Here is a 26,517-nt window from a genome sequence, read left to right as displayed (position 1 = left end):
ATAGTAGTTTGTGCACATACGCATATTATGCATCACTTTATATAGACTATTTCAGTCAATCACATCAGTACCTGTCCCAGTGGAGCTTGCAATTTATATTCCCTATCACATGGGCACACATACACACAAGGGATAATTTTTTGTCAGGAGCCTATTAACATACCAGTATATATTTAGATTATGGGAAAAAAAGTCTGGTGGATTGTGGTGCATTCTGGAGAGATAGCTAGGCGTGTCAGAATGGGGTGTTTGCGAGACAGCTTGGGGTGTCAGAGAATGGAGAGATGGCTGGGGGTGTCAGAATGGGGTGATGGAGAAATGCCTGGTGGTGTCAGAATGGGGTGCTGGAGAGATGGCTGGGGGTGTCAGATAATATGGTGATGAAGAGACAGCTGGTGGGGTTAGATTTGGGTTCCGGAGAGATGGTTGGAGGTGCCAGATAATGGGGTGTTGGAGAGTCGGCTAGGGGTGTCAGACAATGGGCTGATGGAGAGGCAGCTGGGTTTGTCAGATTGGGGTGCCAGAGAGATGGTTGGATGTGTCAGAATGGGCTGTTGGAGAGACAGCTAGGGGTGTCAGAGAATGAGGTGATGGAGAGATGGCTGGGGGTGTCAGAGAATGGGGTATTGGAGAGATGGTAGGGGGTGTCAGAATGGGGCGTTGGAGAGATGGCTGGGGGTGTCAGAATGGGATCCTGGAAAGATGGCTAGGGCTGTCAGAATGCAGTGTTGGAGAGATGGCTGGGGGTGTCAGAGAATGGGGTGCTGGAGAAATGGCTGGGGGTGTCAAAGAATAGGGTGTTAGAGAGATAGCTGGGGATGTCAGAATGGCGGAGCTGAAGAGATGGCTGGGGTGTCAGAATGGGGTGCTGGAGAGATGGCTGGGGGTGTCAGAGAATAGGGTGTTAGAGAGATGGCTGGGGATGTCAAAATGGGGTGCTGGAGAGATGGCTGTGGTGTCAGAATGGAATAATGGAGAGATGGGTGGGAGTGGCAGAAAATCAGGTGCTGAAAAGATGACAGAAGAAGTGAGTATGGGGTGCTGGAAAGATGGCTCAAGATGTCAGAGAGTGGGTTGATGGAGAGGTGGCTAGGGATGTCAGAGATTGGGTTACTGGAAATATGGCTGAAGGACTTAGTATGGGGTGCTGGAGAGATGACTAGGGTGTCAGTGATCTTAGGAGTCAGATTAAATAGAAGCTTTAAAAAAAAAACCTTTGAATAAAAACATCAAGGGGGAACCCCCTTTCCCCACATAGGGCTCAATCCAATTAGGTGTGAATTGCAAGTAGCGAGTTTGTTTCTTTAAACTCGCACACTTTGCTGCGAAGCAAAGAGAATTCTGAATCCAGTTAAAAATGCCTATTCGCACTACTCGCAGCAGAGGGGTGCGAATTGACTGCCAAATGAGATTTGCAAGAAATGCATAAAAATGTGGGGAGACCATCCTGGACCCCCCAAAATGGATAATTTTGTTAGCAGGACTGTACAGACGGCTGTTTGTGACCATTAGGAAGTTACTGTAGGTTTTGAAGTTACTGTAGTTCCTGAAGGAACGCCTGCCGTTTGTGGGCGGTCTAGTGAGCTTCCAGCTCTATTAGAGCCGGAAGCTCACTGGGGCTTGCCGCAGACGAGACCCTACCACAAGGGTCTCATCGCAAGCCCGATGGTCGTGATGGTCGTGACCATCACCTGGCCGCTCGCTAAAGCTGTGGGTGGTCACCCACAGCTTAGCGAGCGGCCAGGAGGCCGGGTTTATTCAAACAAAGCGGCCGCCCTGATTCAAAGCGAGCGCTCGCTTTTTGCGAGCGGCTCTGAATCAGGCCCAGTGTCCCCACATTTTAACCTTAAAATAAAGATTTTCCTTTCCATCTCTCACCCTCAGGGAGGTGCGAGTGGAAAGTTGCGAATTCAGTCTGACTGATCAGTGCAAGTTGCTAATTGGATTGCAAAATTAATTTGCTATGCGAATTCGAAGTGAAAATCGCAACTCACATTTCGCAATTCGCGCCTAATAGGATTGACCCCTTAGCATCTGTGTCTTGCCCACCATTTTTCTCTTCACGCCCAAGCCTGGTGACATGCGACACTTCCTCTATCCCATGTGAGATGATATGTTCAGGCTACACTCTCTTCCCGCCGTTCTCCTATCTCTGGTGCCTGAGCCAAAAGAAGGGGCAGATCCCAGAGCAATAGGAGACGTGAGTCTCGTGGCCACCTCTGGTGAGTTGGAGCAGCAGAGAGTGCCGGCTCCCACCGTGGGAATCCCAGACAGCGTTGTCTGGAAGAATCCCAGCTAGGGTTACCACTGGTGAGTAAAGGTAGAGAGTTGCATGGCTCATCCGCTCCAAAACACGGCACTGCACAAAGACGAGTCGCCGGCCTGGGCGGCACAGCTGTCAGCAGACTAGCCAAGGCTGCCCGCCTGCAGACCGCTTTATCATTGCAGGCCCTGGTGTGGTGCACCGGTTGCACCGCTGGTAGTTCCGCCCATGGGCGTGTTTGCTTAATTTGTCCAAAACATGGGTGATTCACCAGTTATTACTGTTTTTATAATTAAAAAAAAAAAAATACTTATGGAGTTATCACAGGTTTGTTGTACAATTTTCCATAGCTTGTTAGGGGAGCAACAGTAATAATTTCTGTCTATTTTTGAGCATAGAAAATTCCTTTATGGTTGCCAAAACATAAACTTTTTAACTGTTCTTCTAATTTGTATTTATGCTTGAGTGCTTCTAGAACCAGACATGTTAATTACTAATTTTACAGAATCGCCAGTTTGACTACAATGGTTTCATTATGTACAACTTAGTCACAGGAGGGTTCCATACTTCTCTGCAATATTGCTTAAGGGGTACTTACTCCTACCTTAATTCTGTCTGTCTTAGGCTTTATATATAATTGTAGTACTTGTGCATTTTTAAAACATATATAAATTCTATTTCAACCTGTCTTATATAAAACTACCTGTTGCCCACGGCTTTGCCCACAATGAAATCGCTTCTGCCAACATTTTTATTTTTTGATGTGTTATAGTTATATTGCTTTGCATAGGGGTCCTGTCACAGGAGTGGCCCATGTGACCATCAGCGCTTTACAGACTGGTGGCAACAGTGCCTTCACCCATCACTCACACCAATGTCACTGTGTGCCCTGTGCACAGACTGCTATGTAGCCTATCCTATTCACCCACCACTCACACCAATGTCACTGTGTGCCCTGTGCACAACTTCTCTGTAGCCTATCCTATTCACCCACCACTCACACCAATGTCACTGTGTGCCCTGTGCACAACTTCTATGTAGCCTATCCTATTCACCCACCACTCACACCAATGTCACTGTGTGCCCTGTGCACAACTTCTATGTAGCCTATCCTATTCAAGTGATCGCAGGCCCAAAGCACTAATGCAGTGTTCATGAAAATCAATTCAGTCGTTTTTGCACCAACTTGGAACAAATAGACAGACACAACATTCATATTATATTAGTATAGATACAGCAATACTTTATAATCTATAGTCTAAACTGCTAAATACTGTGTAGTCAAATAAGACAGTTAAGGCTTTAGACTACAGTTCATTGAAAGCTGAAGCTAAGCGTAGATGAGGAAATTAATGTGCTCCTGCAAAATATCAGCCTATCTAGTTTAAACAATATTTAGTTGCTATATAGGATATCTGCAATTAATTATGGTACATTGATTTAATTAATTTAGGGGCTGGACTCTTTGAAGCATTTTATAATAGCAGAGCTTTGAAGAGAAAATGCGGTTTCATAGAACGTGATCTCTCGGTTGCCTTACCCGCCATGCTTTCAGCTGTGATAATCTGATGGTTACTGCAGAAGACATATATACTGTGGTTTAAATCACCAGTCCCACTTAGCAAATCTTATTGATATTGCAATAAAGCTACAATCTGCTCTGCAAGCTTAAAAGCGCCATAATATAAAGCATTTTATTTGTTAGCAACAAAGCAATGTCTTTGTAGAATGTGTTCCTGTATTTGTGACTTGAATTTCTGGTGTGAATTGCATACTGTAAAGCATGTTTTCTTGGGGTTTAAATTGATGGTTGCTGCTATTTCCTATGTGGCTAAAGGACCTCTGTGATGTATCCACCACGTGACCGCTGCAGGAGGCTGGATCGCTCCTGCGTTACCATCCTCTAGGGCATAGAGGTGGAATAAATATTTGTGGCGAGTGCAGCGAGCCACCGTGCCCTAAGCGTAGCGAGTGTAGTGAGCCCGCGAGGGGACACTTTTGGTCCCCCGTTAGCATCCCCGCCCCTCCCCCTTTTAGGCCAGGTCACGTGGGTGTGACGTCACAGGTCCATCAGCGCTCTATAGTCTAGACTTAACCTGAAATTTATATGTACAAATTCTAATGATTGAACCCTATGGTCTATTGGTTTTCCAATATAATAATGCTTTACTTAACATCCATTTAACATAACATAAATGAGGCAAGTCTCGTTCATTTCGGTTTATTCAGTGTTACATTATTCAGTATATTTTTTCAAGCAGTGTTACATACTGTACTGATAGAGAGGTCTTTGGTTGCAATCATTTAAATGTAAAGAATTTTGGGATTCCCCGGTGGGTCCCGATGCTTCCTAGCCACGCCCTCTATTGCTGGAGAGCGTGGCGTAGCTCTGGTCACCGGCTGCTAGATTGTCACTGTGTGGCGGCGGGAGGCAGGTGAGTGTGTGCAGTGGGCAGCAGTCTCTCTGCAGCACTGTCTGCACCAGTCCAGCACCACTGATTATATTTTCCGGAATCAGCGGTGCCGATGCCGGTGATGTCACGCGCCATCAGCGTTGTGGGTGGGGGTAGTCTGGAGCAGCTGCTGCAGGGGGTGGTGAAACAGGATGCTGGAAATGCCCAGGCTGCTGCAGGGGGAGGTGGAGGAGGCAGGAAGCTCCCAGACATAGAGAGACCATGTGACTCAGAGGAGCCAGGCTCCGCCCCCTCCTCTCCACGGAGTCCGACTCTTGCAGTGCTTTTCTTCCTCTGCACAGCTGCCTGTACTGTATATGTATGCATACTATGTATATGTACACTATGAATAGGTATTTTTACTATGTTTATGAACACTATGTATAGTATAATATATATACACACATAGTATACATATGTATAAACTATGTGTATTTTTTCTAACCTAAAGGGGTCACCAATTATTGATATTATAATTAAAGGAGGCATGGATTATTGCTAATCTAATAAAAGGGTATCCAATATTGATATAAAAGGGTAATAGATTATTGAAATTATAATAATGTGGTATGACCACACCCCTCCAATTGATGACTGTCATGCCCCTTTACCGTGCCCCTGCCATTGCATTCCCCAGTGTGCCCTTCATGCCCCAGTCAGACACTGTATAGATCTATCTAAATAGTGAACCAAATGATGCCATTGGGGCAGGGGTGTATCTAGGGATCCAAGCGCCCCTGGCAATGTAATGTACTGGCGCCCCCCTACCCGCCTTATGCAGTGCTCCCAGTAGTAATGCCCCCCATGCTGCATTGCCCCCAGTAGTAGTCCTCCCTATACAGTGCCCCCAGTAGTAGCCCCCCTAACAGTGCCCCCAGTAGTAATCCCCCCTATGCTGCATTGCCCCCAGTAGTAGTCCCCCCTATACAGTGCCCCCAGTAATAGTACCCAGTAGTAGTCCCCCCTATACAGTGCCCCCAGTAATAGTACCCAGTAGTAGTCCCCTCTATACAGTGCCCTCAGTAGTAGTCCCCCCTATACATTTCCCCCAGTAGTAGCCCCCCTATACAGTGCCTCCAGTAGTAGTCCCCTATACAGTGCCCCCAGTTGTAGACCCCACTATACAGTGACTGCAGTAGTGGCCACCCCCGCCTAAATTGCCCCCAGTAGTGGCCACCCCTATACAGTGCTCCCAGTAGTGCCCACCCCCATAAATTGCCCCAGTAGTGGCCACCCCAATACAGTGGCGGGCACCCCCCATAAAGTGCCCCCAGTAGCGGACACCCCCTATTTCAGTGCCCCCCCCCTGCCAGGCTTACACACACATACAACACACACAAAGAACAAAAAAAAAATTCAACTTACCTGGTCCCCGCTCCTGACGCGACCGCCGCTGTCCGAGTCCCAGCCCGCTCTTCTCCTGCATGGGAGAGACGTCATGACGTATGACGTCTCTCCCATCACATGCTGCGGGGGGAGCCGGCACACGGCACGCGGACGGTGCAGCAGCTAATGAGAGTCAGGTAGACTCTAATTAGCTGGCTGCTATTACAAACACACAGCCGCCGCTGGCGGCTGTCTGTTTGTAAACTGTGTAGGGCAGACCGCTCTCACTGCGGTCTGCCCTACACTTGTGGGGCCCGGGGGACTTGTCCACCCCTTGGCTACTGGTGGCACTGCCGGGCGGCGCCCCCCCTTTGGTCAGCGCCCCTGGCGAGTGCCATCCTGGCCAATGGGTAGATACGCCCCTGCATTGGGGCTTTCAGTCTAAATAAATGGAAATATATAGTTTGTGTTAAAAGTAATATAATTGCCAATCTTGACAGATCAGATTGTTTTAGTGTATTTATTTTTCCATACGGTTAAACCCTATCTTACTGTTTAAAAAAATAAAAAACACATGTAAACATTAATTCCTTGTGGCCATTTATATAATACAGTTACCTGCCTGGCTTGCAGACATAGACGTGTGCAGAAGTCAGCACAGGGGGTACCTCAAAGAGACCCCCCTGCTGGGTCATATCCCAAAACAGGAATACCTGTATTTTTTTACCTATTGCCTTTTTTCCTTTTTTTTTTCAATTCTGTTTTATTTTAAATAAAACAGTGAAAAATGACAATTACAATCAACAAAAGTAATCAGCTCCAATACAAAAGATTACTGTACATCTGACATGTAAATAACAATAAATGTACTTTACAAATTGTACAGTACAATACCTATAATGAATAGTGTATGTAAGACCCATTATCCAAAAAAATTTACCACATAAAACAAGAAGGAACATCATAGACAACATAATATTGCAATTAACTAAACTAACAAAAATGGGTACAAAAAGAAAAAAGGGGGAATGACAAAGAAGGGGGAAGGAAAATAACAAAATATGGAATGGGATTGAAATACCAGCGGTTCAAATCCCGACAGCAGATGCCCTACAGGATGAAGATCCCGACTGGGGCAGGTAAGTACTCTAACCCTCCCCCGTCCCCCCCTAGCCCTAACCTCCCCCCCCTAGTGCCTAACCCTAACTTCCCCCCAGGAGTGCCTAAGCCATTCTTACCGCTCCCTAAACCTAACCCTCCCAGGGGGGTGCCTAACCATAATCTCTCCCTGGGAGTGCCTAACCCTCCCCCATACGGGTGCCTAACCCTAATCTCCCCCCCCCCCAAACCTAACCCTACTAGACTCCCTAATTCTAACCTTCCCCTATGCAGACTTAACTTCGTTCGAGCTGGCGTCCTCGGTGTTCCGGCGTTGGGATTAACATAGACGTCGGCATTTCGACGCCTATGTTAAATCCCTTGCCGGGATTCCGACGGCCGCATCCCGAAAATATAGTAGACAACATTCTTGAGTGTAATAGCCTAATTGACAAAAATTGCCTTTCTGGGCATAAAACTTCTTGTAGATGATAGGTCAAGCACTATACAAGTAGTTCATAAGATAAATTATAGACTAAAACATTTTGTGTGAATTGAAGAATATATGATTTTACGATAAATTTCTATATAAATACCAAGAAGTGTTTTCAAAGACCCTCAGTGTTTTCGACTGTGTGGAGGAATCGAGAAACTCATTGTAAGCACCCTATTTTTTATAAAAACGGTGCACTCCAGACTCGAGAGTCTGGAAGACAGCCTGTCTATCATAATAAAGAGTAGTAAGCATTAGTGATTTAACCGAACCCAAAAAGGGGGGAGTAGAGGACATCCAGTTACATAATATCACCTTCTTATCTATAGTTACTATAATAGTCAAGAGGAGAACAATAGCCTTCTTATCTGGGCCCAAGTCCTATTCAGTAAAATTGGTACACAAGAGCACCTGGGGATCACTCCTAACATGAAGTTGAAAAATATTATTAATAAACTGTACAACTTTTCCCCAGAATTTGCAAATTTTCATACATAACCAAAAGTTATGGAAGATAGTTACATGCGGGCATTTACACTTAAGACACATACCTGACTCTTCTAAAACCATAAAGCGTCTATGAGTCTAGGATATATAGACTTGGTAATGGTCTTATATGAACTTCCTGTAGCCATGAGCATTGCAGGAATTTCAGAGTCTAATCATAGTGGTGAAGTAAAGTGTCCTCTGAAGAAATAGACTGTATATCTTTACTCCCCACGCTAACAGTGTGCTTCCAGACCCGAGTCTGTGATCTGCTTACAAGGTCTAAACTTAGAAACTTGGTTTTATATGGATAGAGTAAAATAAGTGACAACTTCTGAATCGGGTCAGGAGCATTTGGGTTTGGGAATTGTGACATGATAGAATGAACAAAATGGCAAACTTGAAGGTACATGTAAAATTGCCCATTTGGGATATGGACCTTATCATGAAGAGCACTAAAAGGAAAAATTAATCCACCAGGGTCAAATACATCTTTAATTCTAGCAATACCCTTGTTTCTCCAGTGAAGAAATGTGGGATTATCCAGTCCCAGGGTGAAGAGCGGATTGCCCGTAAGTGGAATTTATTTGGTATAGGTATAAGGCCTGGAGGTTTTCATGCATATAGCCTTCCAAGCCATGTAGGTATCATGAAACAGAATATTATTAAATAATATATGAGAGGGGATAAGCTTTTTAGGGGAGTGGAGTAGTGCAGATGGTGAAAATGGAGAAAACATAGCCTTTTTGGTGGGTACATGGGTATAAGTTTCTTTACCGAGTAACCAGTCACTAATATAATGAAAGTAAATTGCTCTCATAAACGTAAGTATATTTGGCAACCCCAATCCACCTTTAGACCTACAGTAGGAAGCTGTAATTTAGATACGAGGGTGGCCGCCTTTCCACAAAAATTCAGTGAACAGTTTAGTGCTAAGTTTTATATCTGATAAAGATAAGCTGATGAGGAGCACTTGTATAGGGTAAGATAATTTAGGGACTGCCACACTTTTAATTAAAGCCACTCTGCCCAGAAGAGAGAGAGAGGCAATAACCTCCAGGCATCTAGCAATTTGGCCAACTGAGAAAGAATTGGGGTAAAATTTAGACGATATAATGATGCTAAGACAACGGGAATGTTGATACCTAGGTATTTAAAGTGATTAGCATTAACACGGAAGTGGCTAAAAACAGTTTTGTAAATCTGTAGTGGAAGTGTTTGCGATAGATATCAACTCTGATCTGTGTAGATTGATTTTATATTCTGTGAAGGAACCGAATTCAGACAACAATGATATTATGGCCGGGATGGACGAGATGGGGTCAGATACAAATAAGAGCATGTCGTCTGTGAATAGGGATAGTTTGAGTTTAGCTGGTCCAACGCAGATTCCTTTAAAATCTGTTGAGGCGTCAAGGGCAATCGCAACTGATTCCAGGGCCACAGCGAAGATAAAGGGGGACAGAGGATACCCTTGTTGGGTGTCTCTTTGAACAAAACTTGGTAGACAGACAGCCATTGCTAGACACCTGGGTGGAAGCAGAGGTATAAAGGGTTGACCATAAAGATATCAATTGTGCCGGGAAGCCAAATTAACACAGGGTGTAATAAAGGTGATCCCTCGCTACGAGGTCGAATGCCTTCTTGGTATCTAGGGAAATGATAGCTTGAGAAGGTGGCCCAGAAGCCAAGGCAGATGACTGCAGCACTGAAAGTACCTTTCGTATATTTATAGTGGAGTGTCGACCCCAGATAAAACCTGTCTGGTTGGGTTCAATGATTGAGGGCAGTATTATTTTTAGCCTACATCTAGAAGCGAAATAGACCTATAAAATGCCGGGAGTAACGTGTCACGACCCGGTTTGGGTAATACTTAAATAGTTGCCAAATTAAATTGGGGAATTATAAAATGATACTAGGGGTATGCAGTATTTTGAAAAACTCTCCGGAAAATCCATCCGGTCCAGGGGCCTTCAGAGATTTCAATGTTTTTATACCCTTGGAAACCTCCTCAGAAGTGATAGAGGCAATTAGTGACTCAGCCTGCTCTGAAGTAAGGGACGGTGAGATAATTCGTTCCCAAAACGCCTGCTTCTGAGCCAAATCTGTTGTTGATGCAGAATGTAAATCTCTATAGAAATCACCAAGCAAGTTAACAATGTCTAGCCCTTTTCAATCCTGGAACCGTTAGGAGACTGGAGGGTAATAATAAAGGCAGGAGTATTATGGTTATGTAATAAATTTGATAATAACTGTCCTGATTTGTTGCCATGCTTATAGTACTGGCAGTATGAAAGGTTTGACGGGCAGCTAACTGGTCTAGAACACCAGAAAGTGAGATTTTTCTGTCAAATATGTCTCTCTAATAGAAGGAGTAGGGTGTAATTTAAAATCCCTGAAGGAAGTAGTCAATTCCGATCAGGCCTGCAAATAGAGCTTAGAGCTTTCCTTTTTATGTTTAGACACAAAAGCTATGATTACCCCCCTAAGAAGCAACTTAGCGGCTTGCCAATATAAGGAAGGATTACTCATATGTTCCCTGTTATTGAACTCATACTCACGCCACCCTGCCTCTAACATGTTACTAAAATTGACTGAATTGACAAGTTACAGTAGGAGAGGAAACTCCATGGTTTATACGAGCCGGAGTCTGCCTTTTTTTCCTTAATAAACAATACATGTTCCATCTTCCCTAACATTTATGATAAACATTTCCCAGGTTTTCAAAATTGAAAATGTCCCCACATTTACTGTAGTATTGACCAAATTCCTAGTACAGTTAATCTTATTCTGCATATTGAGTACAATTCTAACAATCAATTTTTATTCCATAGGGTTTTATAAGTGATTCATTATTGTCACGGGAGTCTGGGGGGTGGGCAGATTCCGCAAGGATGAAGCTGAATGCTCTGTCCTGGCGGTGGCTGTGATATACACCCAGCTGAATCCTGGTGAGCTTACAATTCCTACAGACTCCCTACAATATGAAGCAGCAATTGGAGGTACAGTCAGTGTTATTGGGCTCCCCTCTGGCAGAGTTGGACTGCTCTGCAGCCCCCACATTGCAACCACATTGAAGTATCAGAAATGTCCTGGAAAATAAGAACATTTCAAAATTTTTCACACAGGTCACAAAAGCATGGTTTGTGGAGAATAATTGGCATTTTCTATACTCATTGGGCATAGGCAATTAGGAAATAACACTTCAAACACAAGGACAAACAAAAAAATAAAACGTGTTACATAGTGTATATAACAAGCCAGATTGAAAACAGTTAAGTGAAGTATGACTACTTCTCATTGATTGGCTATCTTTAGGTAGTCCTGGTATTGCCAAGTTTAATATATGTCTAAGGCTGGTTACTCACTGGCACTAAGAACTGTCATTACCATTGCTTTTAACATGCAGTGTGTAACCAACTGTTTCACCTATGGCTGGGAGTGATTAATGGTGTGCAGACTACTGGCCCCTTATGTTCGACTCCAATGAACATGAGTCAGTAGAGCAGAAGCCACTACAGATGTGTCCTTATACACTATTGCCGCAGTAATGCCAAACAGCCCTTTTTGGCACTACAGGTCCTGTGCAACTCCGGGCCTGATTCAGCAAGGAACGCACATGCGTACTGCGCATTCACAAACTAGCCTCTGTACTTGGGATAGCAATCGCAGAGGATACGCAGACCCATGGCAGAGTGATTGACAGGAAGTGCCATTTGTGGGTGGTGACAGGGGGGTGGTCGGCGAACTCAGGCTTGCCAGTGCGTTTCAACGCAGTTGCATGGGCGTGCATAAATTAGCCACTGCGATACCAGACTCCGCCTGAGGTCTCATAGTGTGCGCTGAAGTAAGCAATTCCTGAGTAAGGTCTGGGCTTCCCTAACTGTCCGATTTTACTCGATGTTACTGATTGTTTCTCTATGTTGTTAAAGTACAGTATACGGATGTGAGTAAGGGGAAGTGGACATCCTTATGTCAGGCTGCAATCGCAATGCGAATGCAAACATTTAAATAGCACCGCTGATATTAGCAACGCAGTTGCATGCACATAAGCAGAAGAGCGATCCGTAGTGAATCAGGCCCTCGGTTTGTACCGAGCGTATGTTTTGCAACTGAGTCTGAATCTGTATAGGAAGTGCTATGATGCAGCGACCCTGGCTTGTTTTCATGCCAAGTTCCATTGTGCTTGATATACAGGTTCATACTCAGTCGCACACAGATATACAAAAGTTGCATATCAAATTAATCAGTGTTGCAACTAAGACACACTAAGAGCGGTAACAATATGAAAAAGACACAGCACCACTCAGTGTAGCTCACTCACGCCAGGCGTCTGGCGCCACCCAGCATATTAAGGCTGGGTGTATGAGGACCCATTTGTATACGGACCACAGGCACAAGTGAAAGTGGGTATGGGGTAATGGGAACCACACCAGTTTGCCTGTTTTTCATGGTGCTAAAAACTATAGTCAGGACATGCTTTTAATGCTAATCCCCCTGACATTCAGACTCTTCAGTATGAGGATCATTAGAATTAGTGGGAATATACAGTCAGGTGCATAAATATTGGGAAATTGACAGAATTTTCATATGTTGGCCTCTATTCACCACCACAATGGCTTTGAAATGAAACAAACAAGATGTGCTTTAACTGCAGACTTTCAGATTTAATTTGAGGGTAATTACATCCAAATCAGGTGAACGGTGTAGGAATTACAACGGTTTCTATATGTGAATCCCACTTTTTATACCTGTAATGCAAAATGACATGACTACTAAAACTTCCCCTAAAGTGTATGACAAAGTTGATTTCAAAATGTAAAGGCGCCCATCCACTTAAAGACATGAAAATGACTGCACGATTATGACATTGTAATCGTGCAGGCATTTGACAGTCTGTGATGTGCCTTCACTGTACGAGCAGTCGTTCAGTGTAGGCACATCAATCATCTGCTAACATGCTGAATCTGACATTATCGTCAGGTTGTCCAGCATGTTTGTCCGATGATAGATGTCTAAACGACCAGCGGGAGCGCGCATCTCTGGTCATTTTAGACATTTTAATGAACAATTTGCGAACGATTTGCAAACAATTTATGAACGATAACGATATCATTATCGATCAATCGCTCAATATAATCGCCTAGTGGATGGGCACTTTACTTTGCCCTTAACATAATGACAAAACTGGGATAACATTGATTCTTGTTAGTACACTTCCTATACTAAGAATTTCATCTCTTCTTTAGTTCTTTAGTGTGAACACTAAGGTGACTTACCCTGTCATCCATAATTGGCCTTCAGTAAGATTAATGGGAGCCTTGCTTTACTTCTATGGATTGAAGAGGGCAATCACTTCACAAAAATGTTTGAACCTCATTTATAGCACTTTTCCCCTTTCATGAACATTATTTGTTATGTTCCCCATAAAATCACCTCTCCTGTTTTATTATAACATCACAGTAACTTTAGTATATTTATTTTCAGACTTATTGCACATGTTGCTTTATTATCCCTTTAAAAACTTTTACTTTTAAGTGTTGTGCATTATGTTTTACCTTGCAGCATATCAAGACTTTTTCACAATTTAGTGATTGTATCCTCATCATCATCATCATAGCAGAACTGTTAGTACTGTATATTGTAGCACATATTAAAACATATTTAAGGTAATTGGGTCTTAAACACTATAATGGTTGATGTCTTTAATTGCCATATAAACCATAATAGCTAAAAATATAAATTAAAAAAACAGGAGACGTGAGACTTATGCCACCCAAAGCACGAGCAGAGGTCAAGCCGAATGTAAAAATAGGTTCAAATCAGCCAGCTCAATCATTAAACAGCCTCTCAACAAGGAATCACTCCCCAGATCTCATTGGCTTCCCAGAATAACACAAACTTCAACTCCCAAAACTTAACCACTTCGTTACTACTCTTTACTGATGTAGATTATAAGACCCAACCTCAGGATTTAAAGCTCTTGAGGCTCATTTGGTCTTTTGATATTTTATAATGCCTTCTGATTTGATTTCTGTTCACTGACCACCTTGGGCAGCAGATAAAAGTTATACATTAAATTTTTTGAGAAACGACATGTTGAAGGCTCTGTATTTATCCTCTCATCATGGGGTATATTTATCAAAGTTCGATTTTACATTCGATTTGATATTCGATATAGCTCACCTCAAATCAAATCGAATGTAGAAATCCCTCATCAAATCCCACATTTCCGAAAATTCGTTTTTAGAAACCTTCTCTAAATCGAATTTGATTTGGTTCGATTTTGTTTTGCATGCCTTTGTACAAATGGAACACCAAATCCCACTCAAAAACAAACTTCAAATCCTCAAATGAATAGAACTGCTTCATGCTTTCAATTTAGCTTGAGCAGGTCTGATTGACACGATTAATGAGATCTGTGCATGCATGGAATCAGCGGTGCCGATGCCTATGAGGTGGAGCAGGATGCTGGAAATTGCCTAGGCCAGTGGTTCCCAAACTGTGCGCTGCGGCACCCTGGGGTACCTCGAGACACTTGCAGGGGTGCCTCAGGTTGGTTGTCCAGCACAAAATTATTTATGGTTAATGTAATGTAAATATGTGGACAAACAGAAGCCTAATTAATCATTAGCAGGGGTGTGCAAAGGGTTCTGAACCAAGTCCCAACATTTGTACCAAAAAATATGGATTTTGTACTTCTTTAATCCCACATTTTGGTGGGGAAATTTTTCGCCTGTTTTTGCCTATGGAGTTTTCGCCTAGGCAAAAATGTCCTGGATTTGAATAGGGCGATACTTCGGAAACAGGCGAAAATCACACATCGGCGAAAACTTTTCACAGATCCTGTCTTTTAGCCTCTTATTAAATACGGGCCTATGTCAGAATGTCGGCAAGAATCACATAGTGTGTACCCAGCTTAAATCTCGCATTTCAAAAGTACTGATTTGGGTTTCAGTTATCACATATATCTTTAAACGACAGTCAACTGATAAACACTGAGTATGCATTCATAATTGTGAATGCCCAAAGGTGTTGTGGTTGATTAAACACACACAAATTAGATAGCTGTCAGTGTAATTACCTTAGGTCTTTAAGTGGTGTAAAAAAAAGTCTGCATTTTATATTTTTATTTGATCTGGAAATATGTAAATACAGGGCCGTAACTAGGGTAGTGCGACCAGTGCCATGGCACAGGGCACCGCAGGACAAGGGGCGCTGTTTGGGCCTGTCAATTTTCCTGTTTATCATTCTCACTTGTAGCTTCCTCTTCTTTTATCCCCAGCATCTCCTGGCCTCTCCTATCTCTTCCCTGGCCCTTCAACATGAGTCCTTTTTCAGGTGCACTATCTTATGTCCCTATTTAAAAGAATTGTGGGGGTGGGAGAGGGGTGTGGCGCCAAAGCTCTCTCTGGCACAGGGCACCAAAAGTCTAGTTACAGCTCTGTTTAAATACATTATACATCAATATGCTAAGCAGCTATTCTGGTAATATTGTAAATTTGAGTGATGATACATAATACAATATAATTCATTTTCTATTCTGCCCAAGACTAACTTTTATCCAAGATGAATATGCAATATAGTGCCATATTATTACCCTCTAGTGGGATTCTTCTGCATGTGTGATATGGTTTTGAAATGCTCCCTTCAAAGCATCTCAGAAAACCGATCATCATATTACCTTGTTCACTTTGCAAAGCTGCAAATGTTTTATATAGCAAGTCAGAGAACGAATGACTATTTTGCAGAACATTGGAAATGTGTACACGGTGCTCCGTTTGAGAAATGAGCACGAAATGATGGCTGGCAATTCTACCATTAATAGTTGCACAAAAGATTGGACCTTGTAGAGTCTGCCTACTTTCAGGAGCTGTTTCACAATTGTGGAATAAATAAAAAAATATCTTGATTAAAGTGATGATTGTTCTGACTATTCTCGCATATGTCTGGCTACGTAACGTTACTATTAAAAAAAATATTGTAGACTGCAATCAATGAGCTGCTTTATTTAAGAAAATGCGATAAGTATATTTGATTTGCCAGTTAGTCTCTTGTTTAGTAAATTATACAGTCTTGATTCTTTAATAGCAAATCATCAATCATTGAGTTACCACCTTACACTCTCAAAAGAGCAAGTCTATCAGGTTTGTGTGGTAATGTATTTAGTACAGATTAATAGCAATGTTATTTTCATTTAATTGTCTTATTTGGTAAAGGATACAAGTGCTTTTTTTTTAAACTAATTTTCAGGAAGTACAGTAGCATTAAAAAATCTTATTTAAAAGGAATTTCTACCTTTTTGTAAGGTATTTCTTTACACCCTCTATTCCCACCCTAGTCTTTCAGTGGACATCCCTTTCCTATATCCTATAGCAGAACTGATCTGTGGATACAACTGTGTTGTGTCATATCCAAAATCAGCTTACACTTAGTGGCGACCCCTGCTGTCCAGCCTCTACAATTATCTGTGAGTGCTGGGAGATGGAGGGATCCAGTAGCAAGTAATAGATGTCATTGGACTCTCTAATAATTGTAAGTTATATATTTTATCTGCTTTTGGCCAAGGCACAGTACAGTCTCTCTCTCTCTCTCTCTCTCTCTCTCTCTCTCTCTCTCTCTCTCTCTCTCTCTCTCTCTCTCTCTCTCTCTCTCCCTATCTCTCAGACTAGGGGGATGGTGTGGTATATAATGTGAACAGGGGACACAGTGTGCCATAAATTGTGAAGTAGGGACATAATGTGGCATATGATGTGAACTGGTGGCATGGTGTGACATATATTGCGAACAGGGGGCACAGTGTGGCATATAATGTGGACTAGCCACACCCACACAACACTGGCCACTTCCACGCAATACTGGCCACACTCCCACCACTTCTCACACCTTGGTGGCAAATATAAATTGAACTTTCCAAGTATTAATACCGGACATAACAAAATACTCAGACTGCTGTCTGTTGGAAATCAGGTGTGCAGGTCATTACGCTGCAGCTAGAGGATTACTATTTGAATGTGCTACACTGTATGCATTTTATATTTGTGTATTTTAATGAGATAGATTATATGTTATTTTACTTTGCATTTTGGTAAATAAATAACCCTTTTTTTAAATACGAACCAAGTATAAATTGAATTTGTCAATTGTATTCATCCCCTGATTCACAGGCTGCCTTTTTATACATATTGGCTTCTCACATATGGCCCGTCAGAATATTCAGCCCCAGGCCCCTGTGATCTCCTGCGAGTCTTCCAGCTTGGTTTTGCCTTTAAAATGATTGCAGCTTTAAAAATACGGGAAGCCTCGCAGGAGTTCCCGCAGCAGATGGCAGTCGCAAGCTATTACATAAGCCCCCATACTGTATTTGTAATAGATGCTTTTTCTGTCTCTCGAGTACAGTACATTATAGCATACTTACCAACATTGTTAAATTCTTTTCTGGGAGAGGAGATGATCCGGGCCAGTTCGAGGGGTGGGGACGTAATTAGGCCCCGCCCCTTCCATGGGAAAGCCTGCAATTCGCGTGTCCGTGAGGAGGCGGCCGAGCTAAATGACGCAATTTGCGTCATTTCGCTCCGCCCCCTCTCTACGGACACGCAAATTCCCCATTAAATCTCCCCATCCTGCCCGCTTCACTAGGAAGTGGGCAAGATGCGGGAGATCTGCCTACACTTCCGGGGGTGGGTGGGGCTACCCAAAAAATCGGGAGCCTCCCATGACTTCCGGGAGTGTAGGCAAGTATGCATTATAGCAAAGATGCACTAATCTATCATCTTACTCATTCAATAGCCAAATACTGACTGTACCATTACGTTATCTACAGTATCTATCTATCTAGCTATCTATCTATCACTTATTTTTTTATAAATGTTGGACCATTGAGTTGTGTATGAAAACTTAAATTGCTCTGACCTTTCTGCTTTATTCTGCATATACATGCCATTGCTTTCTGAGTATTACCATCCAAAACACCTAACAATGAAAATGTTATATAAAATGATTTAGCAAATGTGAAACCCACCCCCTCACTGCTTCCTGCTGATCACTCCGCTCATGTATTTTATGGACAGAGCGTTGAGTCCTGCACAAATGAATAGACATAGATTAGCTGCTGCAGAGCACCTTTGTATTATAAATTATGATTGAATACCCGCTCAGGCTTTCATTGGCAGAGCAGTGAAGTGCACCAACTACAGCTATAAAGCCTTTCCAGGTATCTCTAGCTGTGATTACTGTTCTTAAACCCCATGAAACTAAGTGCATTTAAATATGATTGTTCTACTGAGACTCTGTTCCCATAAGTAAAAGAGAGGCAGTCACTGGGCCGCAACTTCAAAATTACAGTTAGTAATAAAGATCCTTTTGCACAAAACAAACTTTACTCGTTCACTGTTTTTGCAGGAACACAGACTTTTCCGCATTTATAGATTCCTCTTTCCTTTTTCTGATCAACATATTTAAGCATTAAACACACTGTAGTAGATTAAGTACATCACTGTAATTCACATTAAATAATATCATCTAGGTTGCAGGGAGACAATATTCTTTTTTAAATGTAATTTATCTTTTTCAAGGCATAAATATTAATGTACTGATTATTTATTACCCTGGTTTATTTTTAGCTCAGATTTGGTAAAGAAAAAAAAACTGTGGCTAAAAACATTGCCTTATTTCTGAGTGTTATGGTGTATATGAAGGAAAATCTGACATGTGAGGCTTGAACGATGCGCGTTCATGATAGTCAGATAACGATATCTGACATCTGATGTGTTTGCAATCAGTTTTGGACGTGGTAAAATCGTTCAAATCGTTCGTAGTTCGTCGTTTGGGCGTGCCAATGCTCCTTACTGGCACAAGGCACCAAAATGTGTAGCTACAGCTCCGTAGATGAGTATTGCAATGGGGAGGGGTGATGGATGTTTCTGGCTGCTGCTGTTATCTGTACTGCTGGTTGATGGGTGCTGTGCTGGGAGAGGGGAGCTGGATCAGAGGCGGAGCTAGCAACGGTGCTAGGGGGCACCACCCAAAATCTTCCCTAGGGCATCAAACTGGTTAGTGCCGGCTCTGATACAGCATTTTCCTATTATAACCTCACATCAATCAACTAAAAACTTAAGTATTTTGACATGCCAATTTTGTTCCAACCTGCTTGCATTAGTAATTTGCCTTAAATTTTTTCCTTTGTTATCTTTTATAGAAAACCCGGTACGAAGTTTATGTGAAACTCCTCAAAGAGGGTGGCAAAGAGCTGCTGGTCACTGGTGAAAATGACAACGCTGGTCTGAAGAAATCTCATTCCAGCCCCTCTCTCACTCAAGATTCCTCACCAGCCAGTGCCAAGGTTAAGCGCAACATTTCGGAGCGGAAGGATTACCGACCAGAGACACCCAGCATCAAGCAGAAGGTCACTTAAAAGGCATGGGATAAGAATAAGCTGGAGTCAGTCAGCAAGAGCAGCAATGTATCGCCCGTCACAATTGTTACTATCTGTGGTTCATTTCAACAACAAAATGAGTCTGTGACTGACTGGAGCTTGACAGCATTTTATCTTGCACATTCCTTTTTGCTGTTGACTGCTCACTATGTCGTAGATGTCTTTGTTCCCAATCTGCAGAGTGTGGTATTTTGGCTTATGACACCCCATGTACTGCAGGTTCACGTCAGTACTAAAAGGTTTAGCAAGCAATGCGCCTTTATTCACAGGGGATACATTTCTTGACAAAATAAAATGTGCCTGCCCAAGAACCCACCATTTTTCACCTTCACTTACATTAAATATGTTTAAGTTATGTTATTGAAATAATTTGTACAGCAGGTAAAAGCAGGTCTTGGTTTACTATAGTTAAGAAGTTATTGTTTTGTTCATTAATTTATTAATTAGGAAAGACACGATATTCGTAGACAAAGTCAGTGTTAGGTTGGAATTGCAATTCCACATATGTTTGAATATACAGGCCATTACAGGGTCAAACATATTGAATACTAATTCTTTATTGACACTAGACTGATACACAAGTGCACACTTGAGCTTCAGCAGAATGGACCAATTAATTGCTGCAGGATATTCAATAATGGCATTTTTGGTCAATGTAGTTAGTGTGATGCTGGACTGGATGGAAATTCAACATTCGGTTTTTAATCTGCACAATACATATCTTGTCTTTAAGGATTACTCAAGGCTAATCAGTTTATGAATGTACGGTACAGTTTTCATCTCACTGCTTAGCAAAAGTAAAATAAGCCATTTGTGTTCATTTGTTGATGTCTCTATTCCCTATTGGTTTAACTGCAACAATTCAGTTATAGCAACATCTGTAAATTATTTAGTTGGCTTTATGGTTACAATAAATCCCAACCTATCTAGAATTATACTTTATATTTTTTTTCCTCAGCCCAAGCATAGTATTCCACCAGTCACTGTAACAAGGCTAGCATTTGGAAGCAATTTGCTTTAAAAATAATTGAACATTTCTGCTGCTAATTACAGTACATGACTGCTGTGCATTATATTTGCGCTCCTGTTCATTTCATTCTATAATGGATGTACTATATATCTAGTGCAGGTTACAAAGGAAGCTGTAATTTTCAGGCATGGTTTTTTTTCTCACCAGCTCAGCGCTTTGTAGTCCATACAAATGAGAGTATGCAGAATCCAAAGGTTATAATTACTGACAGATCTCAGAGTAGAACATAGCATCACAAATACACAGCAAATTTCACAAAATGATAACGGATAAAAGGCCAATGCTCCAAAAATGTACCACTTTGTGTTGACTTCTATTAGCTACTATACATCCCTAAAAAATAAAAAGTGGTAACGTGCATTTTGCTAAAATGTGGGGGTGGTATTCTCCCTCACATCTGATCATTATTTTGCAGCTGCTAAATGAGTTATAAGTCATAGGGCAGGGCTTGCAAAATTGCTTGATTCTAAAAGTTGCCTAAAAAAAATAACTAGTGAGGTTTTACTATTTTTAAAACGAATTTAAAAGATTTTAAAACAAAAACAATATCCTATATTTACAGCGTCTCTGAATAATGCATAACCCATGGACTGTTAATGGTCCTTTATGGCTGATTAAAGGGGTTGTGTGCTAATCTAAGAGCGTACATCATGATGCTCTAAAAGACCTATTTAACAAAAAGATCTTGATCACAAATGACAACCCCCACTTTGATACATGCTAGTCACTCTTACAGTAGGCTGTACAAAAGTTATGTTTCACAAATAAGCACGAGAGAAGCCAATAGGGTGCACTTAGAGGATTATAGTACTCTCCAAATTCCTTTTTTCCTCTTCATTTTTTAAGATATATAATGAACTGAGCCAAGTGAATGTTTTTTTGATTAATGAGACATTATTCTCTTGCTCTGTGGTGCAGCGAGGACCAATAACATTCTCTTCTGGATGTACAGTTATACTGATCTTACAAAGCAATGAGACAAATATATTAAACTATGGGTACATTCATTACTTATGATAATATACACTGTCATTATCCCTTGGGATTTAACAAGTTTACCTTCTAATAACACAACCTATAGTATATATATGCCACAAGCAAATGTAAATGTGTCCTCGCTGCACCAGAAAAGAGCCACTTAGCTTAGCCTGTGAGTAGCTACGTAATGGTTTGCATGTTGTAGTCACATGTTCCCTGGTCTGTGGAATAGCTGCCCTGGCCTTGTTTATACAATAGCATGGACCAGTGATTTTCAACCTTTTATAACTCGCGGCACACTAAACAAAATTTTAAAACTGCCAAGGCACACTATTAGTTTCTATTTTAAATATAATGTATAATAACAATTATCAAAACATATTTAATATATGTTGATATTTGTTATTATTTCTGTTAAAATTAGTAAAAATTAAACTGAATCACAATGGTCCCATAGAAAAAAATACAATAACAGTGGTTCCCACAGAAAATTCATAATAACAGTGGCCCCCACAGAAAAAAATAAACACAAGTGGTCCCCACAGAAGAAACACATTCACAATGGCCCTTACAGAGAAAAAAAGCAATAACAGTGGCCCCCATAGGTAAAAACACAATGACCCCACAGAACAAACACATTCACAATGGTCCCCACAGAAAAAGCACAATTACAATGCCTTTCACAGAACAAACACATTCACAATAGCCCCCACAGAGAAAAATAAAAAAACACATTGTCCCCTACCTTCCAACAGCAGAGAAGATCACAGTTGTTCTTTTCCCTTAGCGGCAGGAGCTGTTGAAGGCAGCACTGTGATTGGAGCCCTGCTTAGTCACTCACTACAGTGCAGGTGGGAGGGACAGCAGCTCAGCATGCGTGACCTATGATGTCACGCAGCCGCCTCTCTAAAGATCAGGAGAAATGTGATGTCTGAGCATCTGAGCAATCCATAAGAGCCCAGCGCTGCCCGGGCCTGAAGTTTTAATTGGCAGCAGCAGATGCGCACTGGCGGGCACATCGCCGGCAGGACACATAAAAACTGCTCACGGCACACCAGTGTGCCACGGCCCAGTGGTTGAAAACCGCTGGCATAGACAATAATTAAATATGTAAAACATGTCAATCATAAAAGTAAATACTACTTAAATGGAAGGGGCTCGTATATACAGGGACACTTTTTAATTACAAATTGTACATAGGTGGTCCCAAGCACAAATTATCCAACAATACTATATTGGGCAGGACCAGGAGAGAGTGATGTTGGGAAGGCTGCATAGGTAAACTGAATCTGAGTTTAATCCACATAACAGGCGTTAGATAGGCATGTTTAAGATGTACAGTAGCAATTTATATTTGACCATTATTTTTCTGCTTAACAAGGAAATTGCCCAATATAACTAACAAGCCCATCAATTTAAGTTTATATTACAAATAAATATCTATATATCTTCCGTGCATACAGTATCTATATATACTTGTGTGTATATATATATATATATATATATATATATATATATATAAAAAACAGATATATAGAAGAAATGGGGATTATCAAGTCATTTATTAGCCACTTCATCAGTAAAACGGCCTAGAAAAAAGATTGTAGTTGACCTAAAAAGGCAGTGACTTATTTACATCCCATATGTTTATTGAACATTCTTATTTATTAATGTTATTTTTTAACTTGTGATGTTAATCTTTCATTGTTGTGTTGATTTTTTTTATTACGGTACATGCATATATTCACAATACATTCTTATAAATCAATGTATTAATATTCTACATCTTATACGGCTTAAATGAAGAACTGGTACTGTTCATTGTGACAATCTGTACTTCATTTAGGTGTCATGTATATACATGTATATATGTTATGTGTGTGAGACAATTCCATGTTTGTAAAAAAGGTATGATTCCTCAATAGTTTTACATTGAGGCTTATATTGGTTTATGCATTGCTTGTCTATTCTGATTTTTCTACTTATTATTTTGTAATACTTTATATAGAAAACATCTGCAGCTTCATTGTCATCTCATTGTATCCTACAGTTTAATGTCATTTTCTAATTTTTATTTTTCTACAAACTAGAATTTGGAGATTTTTTATTTTTTTTGCATAGAAGAAAATGTTTTCCGATTTAACATGGTGCACTAGTTTCATTCTTTATTGCGTTTACACAATGTATTGTACTTGTGCTAACTTTACTGCATTACAATGCAGTGTTATGGTCCACTGTTCATGTGCTCGATTGGTTGCACCATGAGTTACTGTGCTATGCATATGACAGTGCAAGTAGCATTACATTCGGTCGGACGTTTTCCTCATCTTTTTTGGATGTTTGTGATGGATCTTCTATGATCTCTCTCAGTCTAGCAAAGGTCCATTGACATTGAGTGCTTGGTGGATGTCATCATCACAACAGTGTTTGTATCTTTACAGCTTTCTTTTATATTTATTTAAAAATAAATCTATATTTATATTATTTGTAAGACAATTCTGCCGTGCATTAGGGAATTTCCACATTTGTGTTAATGAGTAAATGCTGCAGGTGGAAACAATGCATGGCCCTCTAGTTTCTTCTCAGTACGTAATAAGGCTTTGTAGGAAATGTAGTAAGAATAATAGTAGTAGTCACACATTGCTCGATATATCCTTGCATTGGATTACATAGACGACGGAGACGAGTGCAGAAACTGGTTTGTAAGAGAATAAACATAATAAGGAAGAGAAGAATTATTTCTGTATCTAGTTTTGTCAGTTTTGTTCTGTACGGTCTAATATTATGCTTTATTTTTTTATTATATTTGCCCCTTAAATCATGCAATATTTTCCAGCTAATATACTGTATATCTAATTAGTTAATGGCAATGGTATTTTGGGGGTATTTATTAAAAAAAATACAAATGTGCAGTAACCCACAAAATGAACTGTGATTAGCTGAGTGGCTTTGAGTTAATAGTTGATCTGCTGGAAATTGTCAGACTCCTAAACTTCCATAGTGGGTTTTAGGCCACTGAATGTACCGCGTTCCAGTTGCATGGCCTCCGGAGTAAGAGAAGATTGTTGTCTGTCATGAATCTTCTTCCTTTTATAATTGAAAATACTGATGCAATTTGTTATTGAAACAAGATACATACAAGCAAATATATGACTGCAATGTTCTAGTTTCTGTAAATGTAACATAAATATGAATTCCTCCTTGGCGTAATACATGTTACCAGGCTGTGGGTTTATTTTCCTGAGGATCTTACTTTTGATTTTTATTTATGGATTACCTGGATGTATATCAAAATATAACTAAACTGCTCTTGTGAGACATGTAAATACACAAACTACAAAAGGTGTGATCTAAAAACCGAATTGCCAAGTAAGGAAACAGGTAGCCTGTAGAGCTCCATCTCTAAGACACAGATTGCAAGGTCATTAATTATGATAAATTAGCATTACGGTACAAACATCCTTTATTTTAGGGACATTTCTGCCTTTACATTGTTTGTATTTTGTAGTTTAACAACATCACCAATGGCTGGCTAAGCTTTGTGTGACATATTTTAGCAACATATGGAGAGTCAGAGTGTCCTATAAATTATATGAAGTAGTGTAGTGTAAATATTGTTTACAATTGTGCAATTGGTACTATCTAATGCAGTACTTAAGATGTATGTTCTTCTTACTGTACATGCATTTTATTTTTGTGCAACTTCATATACTAATGACTACTTGTGTCATCTGTTCTGTGTGCAGACAGCACTGCTAATACAAAACTAGCACCAGTAAGACAGATAAGTTATGAAGAAAAACAACACATGATTCTCCTTCCTGCTTCCCGCAGAACTTAAGTATCAGCTCCTGTCTCCCTGCCTGGTTTGTTAGGATTAATGAGATCATCTGTTAAATCACCATTTCCAAATGAATGTACACTATGTGTGTTGTTACTGATGGGTTTACAAAATATGAGGTTGATGCAAAGAAACTCTTGTTCATTTTCTAAAGTCACATAACCATTATAAAACAGATTATGACACGGAAGCCAACACTAAATGTTAGATGTGAGATTGAAAATGGAATTTAGCAGCAGTTCAGTACATGGCACGAGATTAGTGCTGCTGTTGCCAATACATTCTTCTAGGTACTTGCATTTCTTTTTTGATAATGAGTAATGTTACATAATTTTAGTTGATCTTTTTACAAGCTTTAAACGAGTCTATATGCAAACCTTACAGCGCTCTGAAACAGGATATAGTATAGGGGGAGATGTTACTAACCTCGGAGACAGATATAGTGTAGAAATTGTCCATAATAACCAATCAGTTTCTAACTTTTATTTTTCAGGTTGTGATAAAAAAATGACAGTTAGAAGCTGATTGGTTGCTATGGGCAACTTCTCCACTTTATCTATTTTCAAGGTTTGATACATCTCCACCATAGAACCTAAACTTCTTGTAGACACCCATGTGTCACTATTACCCTCGGACAGGATGTAGTTAATATACCGGCGGCTGGGATGACATCAGAATCCTGACCCGGGACTAAAGATAGGCGTCAAAATCCCAACTCCAATCTTTAACCTGACGTAGGTAAGCAGGGCCCTGTAAGATGTTAGCCATGAGGAGGGAGGGTTAGTTTTAGGGGCCCCAGAGGGTGGTTAGGGTTAGGCACACCCTGGGGAGGGTTAGGGTTAGACTACGGGGAGGGGGCTTAGGCTTAGGCACCCACGGGAGGAGGTTAGGTTTAGGCTCCCCTCGGGAGGGTTAGGTTTAGGGTGCGGGAAGGGGGGTTAGGGTTAGGCACCCCCAGAGGGAGGTTTCAGTTAGGCACCCCCGGGGGGAGATTAGGGTTAGGCACCACTAAGGGAGGGTTATGGGGGAGGGGTAGGATACTTACCTTCCCTGTCTGCATCTTCAGCCTTTGGGCTTCTGGCGTCAGGATACAGCCATCAGGACTTCATACCCGT

General features: G+C 41.1%; 1 protein-coding gene across 5 annotated transcripts in view; it reads left to right on the top strand.

The window, feature by feature from the left end:
• PSD3 (pleckstrin and Sec7 domain containing 3) overlaps positions 1–19,532 on the top strand; it is a 576,473-nt gene extending 556,941 nt beyond the window's left edge. For all 5 annotated transcript variants that reach the window (XM_088448410.1, XM_088448411.1, XM_088448414.1 and 2 more), the window contains one exon: positions 19,317–19,532. In XM_088448410.1, coding sequence (XP_088304536.1) covers positions 19,317–19,532 — 216 coding nt within the window. The remainder of the gene's footprint in view (positions 1–19,316) is intronic.
• The last annotated feature ends 6,985 nt before the right edge of the window (positions 19,533–26,517 follow it).

This window comes from Taudactylus pleione, unplaced genomic scaffold (assembly GCF_031769625.1).
Source record: "Taudactylus pleione unplaced genomic scaffold, aTauple2 ptg000454l, whole genome shotgun sequence".
NCBI lineage: Eukaryota > Metazoa > Chordata > Amphibia > Anura > Myobatrachidae > Taudactylus > Taudactylus pleione.
This window is presented reverse-complemented; position numbering and strand designations above follow the sequence as displayed.